General features: G+C 51.0%; 4 protein-coding genes across 4 annotated transcripts; 1 reads left to right on the forward strand and 3 right to left on the reverse strand.

The window, feature by feature from the left end:
- Positions 1-1,096: 1,096 nt before the first annotated feature.
- On the forward strand, positions 1,097-3,798 carry BC939DRAFT_129680 (uncharacterized protein). Its single transcript, XM_051550056.1, has 3 exons — positions 1,097-2,097; positions 2,205-2,693; positions 2,838-3,798. The coding sequence occupies exons 1-3, from the start codon at positions 1,294-1,296 to the stop codon at positions 3,591-3,593; spliced, it is 2,049 nt and encodes a 682-aa protein (XP_051413322.1). The 5' UTR covers positions 1,097-1,293; the 3' UTR covers positions 3,594-3,798.
- On the reverse strand, positions 3,714-6,809 carry BC939DRAFT_129829 (uncharacterized protein). Its single transcript, XM_051550057.1, has 4 exons — positions 6,673-6,809; positions 5,838-6,597; positions 5,030-5,705; positions 3,714-4,864 (listed from the first exon to the last, which is right to left on the reverse strand). The coding sequence occupies exons 2-4, from the start codon at positions 6,579-6,581 to the stop codon at positions 3,834-3,836; spliced, it is 2,451 nt and encodes an 816-aa protein (XP_051413323.1). The 5' UTR covers positions 6,582-6,597; positions 6,673-6,809; the 3' UTR covers positions 3,714-3,833.
- Positions 6,810-7,074: 265 nt separating this feature from the next.
- Positions 7,075-8,172, reverse strand: BC939DRAFT_396008 (putative tRNA 2'-phosphotransferase; the record flags this gene model as incomplete). The annotated part of the gene is made up of 4 exons (XM_051552257.1): positions 7,075-7,220; positions 7,339-7,476; positions 7,594-7,684; positions 7,807-8,172. 4 exons carry the CDS (start codon positions 8,170-8,172, stop codon positions 7,075-7,077), a joined length of 741 nt encoding a protein of 246 aa, XP_051413324.1.
- Positions 8,173-9,169: 997 nt separating this feature from the next.
- On the reverse strand, positions 9,170-10,030 carry BC939DRAFT_378978 (kinase-like domain-containing protein; the record flags this gene model as incomplete). Its single annotated transcript, XM_051551723.1, has 2 exons — positions 9,170-9,640; positions 9,689-10,030. Coding segments are annotated over 2 exons (813 nt in total), but the record flags the coding sequence as incomplete, so codon positions are not given.
- Between the last annotated feature and the right edge of the window lie 601 nt (positions 10,031-10,631).

Below are 10,631 nucleotides of genomic sequence, written 5' to 3' on the forward strand. Positions count from 1 at the left end.
TGGGAGGGAAGACACGAGGGAGAGCATGGGCGCAAGGACTGAGCCGAAGAAGCTGTCACTCGGCAGGGCAGCGATCAGCTGGGGGGGGGGGGGGGGGGAGAGGAATGCCTGGAGGGGGGTAATAGGATGACCACCACATCATGTTCCTCGTCATATCATCCACCGCAGATACCTTGTGCTTACAGTAAAAAAGGGGGCGACGTTGAATAAACAGCCCTCGTGGATGTCCCTCCCTCCCCGGCTGCTTTTCTACTTACACACACACACCCCTCGCATCCCTCTGGGGCATCCCTCCTCCCCTTCCTCCCTCTTTCCTCTGCTCTTGCTTCTTCTCGACCCCTCCCCCTTTGCGCTCCCCACACTCCTCCGTCCCCTATCCCCCCTCAAGCACTTGAACACTTGGCACTCCAAAGACTGTTGTGTGTCTGATACGCGACTCAATTGCTGCCCTAGACCACCACTCTCTAGCCCTTTCTTCTTTTTTCACTGGTTTCGTATATTCACTCCATCCATCCCATTGGTCCACAACCTACCACCCTTTGCCACCAATAATAGTATTCCACACCTCATCTCCCCTCGCTCTATTTCCTTTTTTCTCTTTTTCGTCTTCCTGCTTCGCCCATGAATATCGAGGTCGAGAGGCAGGACCTGCATGTTGCCGTCATTCCCGAAGTGATGGTCGAGTTTGCAACCGTCGATGATCTTGAAGACAATGAAAAACCAGGCGAGGGAGAGCTTGCCACAGCTCTGTCTGTGTCGCCACCAACCTCCCGTTCAACTGATGGACCACCGCGAGCATTAGCATTAGCATTAGCATCAGCAGCAACATCAGGACCGATTGGCCGGAACGACGACGACGACAATGATGGACCGAGGTAAATAACGCAGCAGATAGCATGGAAACCAACCTTGGCCTTCGTCATTTTGTTCGAACTTTGATGTACAGAGGGCGCAAAAGCAAAAAAAAAATTGTCAAGCGTTCGATACTATTTCGAGGTGGTTTTTTTTTTTGGCGGTTAACTCTAAAACCCGTAGTGCCGTCCTTGGAACAGAAACAAAATCTCCGTCTTTTTATTGAATGCACGCTAATGTCTTGTACTAGAACAGAAAGTGGCGGGCTTTTCCGTCCCAGGGAAAAAGAGAAAAAGAACGCCAAGAAATGAAAAAGAAAAGAGAAACCGCACTCAAACACTCACTTTTTTTTTATTTTATTTTTTTATCCTTCTTTTCTTCTCTTTTCCCCTCAACCTCTCTGTCCACCCCTTGACTATATACCACAAACCCCCCCCCCCAATGCCTCTCGGATACAGCCCCATGGACAAGGACGAATTCGCATACCCGACCAACCTGGGTATCGAAACTGCAGAGACATCTAAAAACCTGGATATCCCCAACATCTCAGGGAAGGACATCTACAGCGACCACAACAACGGCGGCCTACCCAACGCAGAAGACAGAGGCCATTTCAGGCGCAACAATTTCAGCTCGGGCTCGGATCTGGTCCAAGTCTCGGTCGAGGACCTCTTGATCTCAGAGGAGCAGAACCGGACCATCAAGGCGAGCAAAAGCCGGGGACGACAGCATATGCCGAAAGGGGCAGGAGGAAGTCAGCAGCAACAGCAGCAGCAACAGCAGCTAGAGCCGTTGGTGCGGCCGACATCAACATCTTTATCGAATTCTTCCAATACCAACCCTATTACTACGACCATTATTACGGCCACCATCCGTACGACGGGCGGGAAGACGAGGTCCATTCACTTTGATGACGAGCAGGACGTAGAGACCAAGTCACCGAACCCAACGCAGCGGACGGACATGGAACAGAACCAGGATGCACAAAAGCTGATGGCGGCGCCACAGCCGCAGCAGCAGCAGCAGAGGGCCCAGCAGACTCGACGGATTTCACACCCCCCGGAACCCAAGATCCTGACGCCTGCACAGCAACGTGAGGCCGAGGTCGATGGGTATATCCAAAAGGCGATTGAACTACACGAGAACAACCAGCTGGAGGAGGCCACAAAGTATTTCGGATTGGCGGCACGGTATGAGAATCCACTGGGACAGTTGATGTTTGGGCTCTCGCTGAGGCATGGATGGGTAAGTTTTGTTTTGTCTGTGCTCTGCAAAAAACGCCTACATCATGATGAGCCTGTATACTCATTTGCCTTTTTTTTTTTTTTTTATTCTTCTGTCTTGTCGAGTAGGGCTGTAAACCGGACCCGAAGGAGGCGATTATATACCTTCAGCGGGCAGCAGAGTATGCAATGGGAGAATTGAACGAGCTCAATCCAGCATCAGCATCATCATCATCATCACCACTACCACCGCCACCACCATCTGCTCCTGCTACTGCCACCACAGGCCTGACTGAAAAGAGGCCTCCTACACCGGATGGAGCACCACAACCACACCTGCAGGACCAGTTCTCACCAAAGTCAACATCATCGTCATCACTCACCGAAAAGCAAGGGCAGCACGAATACAATACAGAAATATCGACAACAACCACTGCGGGGGCGTCGCATCAGAACCTACGTCGGATGGGTAGCATGGATCGAATGGAAGCCATGGCGACGGCCCGGAAGGAGCTGGTCATGGCCCTGTACGAACTGGGCATGTCCTACCTTAAGGGATGGGGCGTCTCCAAGGACAAGGCCGTTGCCTTTACATACTTCAAGATTGCGGCCGATCTGGTAAGTAAAAAAGCATCAGCACTTCCTCCCTCCCCTCCCCCGACACTGCAAAAGGGGCGTTTGATACAGGTGTTTTCGAGAGAACCATTAGCTCAATTTTCTGCTGTTCAATTTTATTCTATTACAAAAAAAAAAAAAAAAAAGGGTGATGCGGATGCACAGAACGAAACAGCACTATGCTACTACGAAGGTATCGGCGTCGACAAGGACATGTACGAATCCGCCCGCTATTACCGTATGGCCTCTGCTCAAGGAGCTTCACAACTCGGCAATTCCTGGATCTGGAAACCCAAATACGACCAATATTGCGCTGCCGAGAACGCCGGCATCGCCGTCGGCACCAGTAGCCCCGCCCCCAAAAAGGATCGATCCAAGAAATTGGCCGCCGCGATCTCGACCGCCATCCACGGGGGTTCGAGATCCAGTATCAGCTCTTCGACAATCTCACCCCCGACCTCGCCTTCGATCCCGTCACCGCATTATAGCATCTCTAGCATCGCCTCGGGCTTGGCGTCTGTGACGGCCGCGACCGTGGGAACTGGAGCGGTCGTGCCCCAGAAACACAGTAGCACCATCCGTCAATCACTTATCTCCCCGCCAGTGTCGCCCCCGTTCGGTGCAGTCGCTACTTCTCAACCGCAGCAGCAGCGACACTCGCTATCAGCCTCGGTCGTGTCCTTGTCTCCAACAACACCGACCTCGCCAGCATCGTTCACATCCTCTGTCGCATCGGTACCCATGTCCCCATCGACCTCAATCACAGCAGCAGCAGCCTCGTCTCCTTTGTCTTCCCCCTTGTCTCCAACTCCGGGTTCTGTAGAACCGGTCGAGAAGAAGAAAAGTCGATGGAGTATATGGGGCACTCAGCGATCCACCTCAACAGTTGTTACCTCCCACTAGATACTGCAGTGTATGTACATAAATAAAAAACCAATCATTCCTTTTTTTTTTTTCTTTTTTTTTTTCAAGACAAATGTCCCATTAATTGTCATGCTAGTACCCAGGAATAGAGAGATCACTCTTGCAAGTCCTGGAAATACCCTTTCGATCCCCTAACTTGTTGCTCAAAAACCAACCTGCCTGAGGAGATCTCAAAGAACCCCCCCCCCCTCTCCCGTGGACGACGTCGAATCACTCCATTTACGTACCAGGATTTGGCCGTGGGGACGCCGATACCGACGCCGACGCCAACGACGACAAAGACGACGACGAAGAAGAAGAAGAAGAAGACGAAGTGGGAGTTGAAATCAAAGTTGAAGTCGAAGGCGAGACAGCATTGATCTTTACCGCAGGATCCGACAACAACGCATTGCTACCACTCGTGTTTGGCTGTGGCGATATTCCCGCCGGTGGTGGCGGTGGTGGTGATGGTGACGCGACCATCATCGCTTTCTGTACTTCTGGCACGACAGCCAAAATACCTCCACTCATGTTCGTCCTCGGAGAGGTGTCCAGCACCCTTGGGGACGTTACTGAAACGATCCCTGATCCCACATGTCGATGCATATTCATGGGCGTCGAATCCAACCCTCCATTCCTGTTCTCCATCAAGATCCTCCGCTGATAGCTTCCGCCTCCCAGCACGACTGGTCCTGATGCTGAAGAGGATCGCGCCAGTTGAGGCATGGGTCGTATGGGGACACTACTATGGCTACCGCCGCCGTGGGGGTTCCCAGCCAAAGACGAAACCGAATACGGATTCGAATTTGTAGTAGTGCTAGGTGAAGATGAGCTCGCTTGCAGGAGTGGCCGTTGACTCGAAGACGAAGCCGAAGACAAGGACGGGCGGGCGTCTACACCGGGTATATTATTATTATTGTTGTTGTTGCTGTTGCCACTGCTGCTGCTGCTGTTGCTGCTGCTTTCTCCCATGCCATCCTGAGTCGCGTTCCTCCGTTTTTTGGCCGATTCCTTCAGGTCCTCCCAACGTTGCTTGTATTTCTTCATGAGCGAGTTCAGCTTCGAGTTTTCGAGCTTGAGCTTCAGGTTTTCTTCTTCCAGTTCCAAAAGCCGTGTCTGCATCGTTGCTGGGTTCGAATTCGTTTGGGCGCCGGGGAGTGTTGAGCCAGGCATAGGTGTGCCGATGGACATGGAAGGGACCGTGTTGCTCGTCGCCGCCGCCGCCGCCACCACCACCGCCTGTAGTTTCTGTGCCATCGCGTTTCCTTTTTCTATCATTAGCAATAAACGCACAGGGACATCGTCAGTTGAAAGAATAAAATAAAAAAAATAAAATAAAAAAAATAAAAAAAAAATAAAAAAAAAATAAAAAGTGTCTACAATAATTCCTTCCGCAAACAGCTCTGCATCCACATTAAAACGCAACTACCGCATACCTGCAGACAAGTCCTGGATCGACTGCTTCACCGGTCTCAGAACATCCTGACTCCTGATCAGCTGCATCGCCGACCGCTGCAGATCCTTCTGCCACACACTCATCTGCATGACCCCCTCCAGATTCTTCTCCAGTTTCAAGTTCCGTCTCGACAGCTTATCCAACGTTATCTTCAGCTGCTGGTTCTCAATCGCATACTCCTCCAACGTCTTGGACGGACTCCTCGTCGCTATCTCTGCTTTCCTCTGAGCACTCGACGACGACGACGACGACCCCGGTCGACCGGTCACCACCGAACCAGAGGAGGACCCTGAATCGGATCGGACCCGTGAATGGCCCCTTATCTGTGAATTTGCCACAGAGGGTGCATCGATAATAAAGAACGACTCGTGCATCGAGGAAGGATCGACGCCACGGAGTTTCGATGACCGGGACTGAGCCTGGTTAGCAATCAGGGTTTGTGGGAGTGGGGCCCTGGTGGGATCATTCTGGTTGGCATAGAGTCCATCCATGGGAGTGAAAGGCGATGGTGGCGGATCTTCGGAGGAAGGCGAGTTCAGGAGCATGGGATCGTCGCCGTCCAAGGGGATGGAGGTGAAGGCAACGGGACTGGAGATTTTCAGGACCAGGTTTTCGACCGCATCCCAGAATTTGTTGAACGGATCCGAATCATCTTTCTAGAAACGCGGAGCAAACCACAGCGGGGGGCATGACAAAGCCGTATTAGTAATCTATCCATTATATGAGTAGTGAAGCAAAATAATAAAATAAAATAAAATAAAAAACAATAAAGAACATCCTGCACTTACAACATGGTTCTTGATAAGCGTGAAGGACTCCTCGATGATCGCCGACGAGGAATTACTCGAAGGCTCCGATGTCGTAATATGTTCTCCATCCTCTTCCTTCTCCTTCTCCCCCAGATCAAGGTCTCCCAACCCCGACTTGTTCCTCAAATTAATATGCCTCTGTCCAAGTCCACCAGTATTCCCCTGTTGATGTCCTGAATCCCCACTCTCTCGCCGCCGCCGACCTGAATTCGTCCCCCCCGACCCAGACCCGGTTCCAGATCCAGATCCAGAAGCTCCAGTCCCTGTAGATGCAGTAGCAGACGACGTAGGGTGATGGCTTCCGTCGCCTTTTGTCCGTGCGACGCCCGATTGTTTCTGAGGTGGTATAGATAAAGCGGCAGCAGCAGCAGCGGCGGCCTCTGCAACAGCTGCGGCCTTGGCAATCCGACGCTGAAGATCTTTTCCTTGGCGGATGTGGTTCGCGTTCATGAGTTTGAGTGTCCGGCTAACTTCTTGGTTCTGGGTATCATGTGTTGCGAGCAAGAATTGGTCTAATACAATGAGTATACCGCGCAGAAGAAAAGTCCAGGGATCAGTGAGCGTTTTTTTTTTTTTTTTTTTCGGCCGAGTGTTCAAAAGAAAAGAGAAAAAAAAGGATGAGGATACGGATACGGGGGGAAGGGAATAGATTACCAGCAGCCTTGAAGTGCATGTCGACGGCTTCTGCCCATTGACTGCGTTCTTGGTGTTCTTCAGCAGCATTGGCGTATCGATGTGCCTAAGTGGATTCACCGAGGTGTTAGTGTACTCGTGGGGTCTCGTATTATTTATTCGTATTCCACGATGGTCGTACCAGGCTGACTGCAGTGTCCTCCATAGTTTTAAAATATTCTGTTTCGGGCAAAAGTTCAAGTACAAGAAGTGAATGCCGCAGAGTGAAGGAAAGAGAGAGAAAGAGAGAAGAAGTTGACGATGATGCTGCGGAGAAGGATGCGGTGTGCTGGAATGGAAAGAAACGGAATGTGTGGATGTGTGCGAAGGCGAAAGTGAAGACCTGCTGCCTTTGCCGCCTACCAGACAGACTCGTCATCTATGGTCACGTTGGCGAGGGACGGGGTTTTTTTTATTTGGGCGAATGCAGCATTCAATTGCAACGTGGATGCCTAGCAGGGTAATAAAGCGACCGATCAAGAACCGCCACGATGCCATTGTTTCTTTATTACTGAACGGAGCAAATCATCGACCGTTCTGTCATTTACGGCTTTACTACAGTCTTGGGATAGATGACCTCGCCCGAGGACTTGACCACACGCACAAAGTACTCTGGAGCGATAATACCATCGCCATCCTTTCCATCCGAGAGGATCACATTATTCGGCGACCTATAGAACTTGACTCCATCTATACGACATGCAAATACATTGTTTCACGAATCAGCCTTTTTTTTCTTCAATGCTGTCTAATCCGAGTGGTAAAAACGAAGGAGTTGTTTGCTTGGTTATTCTTGCGCTGTAGTTACCTCGAAGAGCCTTGGCAGTATCGATGTAGATGTAGAGACTGGACTGGCTTCTCATCCCACTGATCACACCGTGCTCACCCAGAAGTCCGGCTGCCATGTGGATATGGTTCCTGCCCATCCTTGACAACCCTTGCGCACCTTTTCAAAAACAACGACGGCGACGAAGTTTTTTTTTTTGTTAAAAAAAAAGAAAAAGAAAAATGATCCTTGGCTTCGAAAGGCACTGCGACTAGAATCCGCTATGAATGCACTTACTGATCAAGGGCCACTTTGAGAGCATGGTCCCATGAACCACAATGGGTACCTGCGACGCATCTGTAATATCCTCTAATCCAAGATCCGCAACCTATTTGACAATAGTACATCAGTCAACTTTTCTCATTCTTCTCATCATCATCATTATCATACATACCACAGAGAAAAAGATACATCCATCCCCAACGGCCCATCCGTTCTGCTTACCTGGACTATGCTATGGCCCTGCACCGCACGAATATATTCCTTCTTGCCATCGCCATTCTCAGTACCCAAGAACTGAAACCGCTTCTTCTCATTCATATCTACGACCTCCACAACCTCCTCCAGTGTATATCCCTTGAATCTCGGATGTCCTAGAATATCTACCACCTTGACATATCCATCAGGGCGAATGGCGATTCCCTGGGATTGGGCGTTGTGCCGCAGCAGCCATGCGAGGGATTTGGAAAGTCGGACGATGCGTGAGTCAGTTCGAGGGGCTCGGTTTCGGTGGGGGCCCCTGTCCTTGTTGGCACCCCCGTTGTTATTACTCCTACAGCCGGCGATGGCCGAGGATGTAGATGTTTGAGAAGACATTTGTTTTTTTGTTTTTTTTAGTATGTTTATCGACGAACCGGGTCTCGGAAAAGGATTGTGAAGCAGAGGAAAATTGGAGGGTGAAAGAAAAAGTGAGGGCGGCAAAAGTAAAGGACTGGATGCCAGATCAGAGGGACTGCGGGGAGTTGGTGCATCGCAATCGCAAGCCACGGAAAAGGAGAGGGGGGAAATGCAGGGTGAGATTTGGATGCCAAAATTGGTGGCGCAAAATAGAGCAAGCAAGAAGCATCATTTTGGATTATGGTTGATTTAGGTGCACAGGGCTTCTCTTTCTTGTTTTATTCCACAAAAGACATTGTTGTATCTCTTTCTTTCAAGTTTTGTTTGCAAGACTACTACTGTACAAGGGATGAAGGCATTAATGACGAACAAAAAAAAAACGAACAAAAACGAACAAAAAACAATTGCAGAAAGAAAACTAATGGTATGATGAAACAACATGCACGAAAAAAAAAAAAAAAAAAAAAAAAGCAAAGAGAAAAAAAAAAGAAAAAAAAAAAAAAAAGGCTTAAAGGACCTCAACCGCAGGCGATGAAGGGCTAGGCATAGCATTCACAAGATCCGTGAGCTTAGGAAACGCTGCATGGGCCAACAATCCAAACGCAGCAGCCTCCTGTTGCTGCTGCTGCTCAAACTCGATGGGCTGCGAAAAGTCCATCTCCTCCTCATCGGCCATATCGGACCACGACTTTGCCGACGACACCAATGACCAATTCGGCTGCATCTTCTTGGCCCCATAGTCATCATCCATTTGGAAGATCGAATCCGACTCGCCAAAAGACGAGTGCACGCGATGAGAACCATTGATGGACGAGGAATCGGCCAAGGATGATTGGAAGGCACTGGCGGACGAGGACGACATCGAAGATGACGATGACTCATCCGAAGCAAAGTTCGAGGCAGGACTGTAGATCTCGCCGCAGTCCTCCATCGAGGTATCCTTGCGGACGATGGTGTCAATACGGTGAAGGAGCTCCAAGGCCTCGAAGCAGTCAGCGCGCTCGTTGGGATCGACACAGAGCACGCGGTGCAAGAAGTGGAGTGCTGATGCAGACAACTCGGGAAACATACCATCGAGTACCTTGGAGTCCTCGACGTACGCGGCAAACGTGGGATCAGCATTAGCACGCGACATCTTCCAGGGGTTGCGACCAAATCTCAAATTCAGAAAGATGATGCCCAAAGACCAGACATCAGATTTGGCAGGGAGATAAGGGCGACGACTTGTCGAGGGCTGCTGCTCAGGGGCCATGTAAAAGGAGCTGCCGCATCCAAAATCGGACGAGACGCGATCCTTGGTAGCAAGACCGAAATCTGCCAACTTGAGCGATCCATCGCCAGCGACGAGGATGTTCTCGGGCTTGAGGTCACGATGGAAGACCTGGTGGCTGTGAGCGTGGATCAACGAAGAGATGATCTGGTCCATGGCATCGAGGACTGAACTGTCCTGGTGGACATTCAGATGACGGCCACCCGGGATCTTGGGGGCAGCCACGAAGCCCATGCCAGAGTCAGCGGCGGCGGCGTGCTGGGAGGTGATGGCATCGTAGAGGTCACCACCGGAGCAGTACTCCATAATCAAGTAGAGCGAGTCCTTGGTCTCGATGACGGCGGACATGTCGACGACGTTGGGGTGCTGGCCGTCCTTGGCGGAGGAGAGCGAGAGATGGATGTCGATCTCCTGGCGCTGGATGAGCAACTGAGCGGGAGAAAGACCCCTCTTGGAGAGGCACTTTACGGCTTTGTACTCGGGTGTGAAGTCGGGGCTGCTGGAGACGGACTTGGCGAGATAGATGCAGCCATAGGTGCCGTAACCGAGGATGTCGAGGATGTGGTAGGAGAGGCGGTTGGGCCGGTCGACGAGCAGGGACCCGACCAATGACCAGGCGTCCGTAGACGCGGACTGAGGCTCCAGGGCGGAAGACATGTGCAAGACGAGGGGGTATTCGTTGGTTGGTTGGGTTGCGGGTCTGTTCTTAATTGGGTTCGTACTTGTGTGACCACGGGCTGGGATTTGTCAGGTGGGATAGGAATCGGATGGTGTAAGACGGGACTAGACAACAGACAGACGGTTCGATACGATTCGATACTATATAAAAGAGCTTGGTTTGCTGGATGGGTTTCTGGATATTTCAATTAATGCGACTCTTGAATGGATTTAGCCAGCAAGGGATATGAAGAGCGTTGGTGCTGAAGCTGATTCTGATGCGAAGGAGGCGGAGGAAGTAAAGGAGACGCGGGTGCGGGTGCGGGTGCGGATGCGGGTGCGAAAGCAGGGCTTGCTTGCGGTGCTGGAAGCGGACTGTACAGGGTAGATCATGGTTTGGTGGGCTCTGGAGTGCGATAAGTTAGAGGGGTTGTTGAAGGTCAACAGTGGGGATGTGCTGTGTTGGGGCCTCGGTGAGAGAGGGGTGGGTTTAGTGATAGGTGGCCATGTT

This window comes from Gamsiella multidivaricata (assembly GCF_025024155.1).
Source record: "Gamsiella multidivaricata strain RSA 2152 chromosome Unknown BC939scaffold_25, whole genome shotgun sequence".
In the NCBI taxonomy this organism is placed as follows: domain Eukaryota; kingdom Fungi; phylum Mortierellomycota; class Mortierellomycetes; order Mortierellales; family Mortierellaceae; genus Gamsiella; species Gamsiella multidivaricata.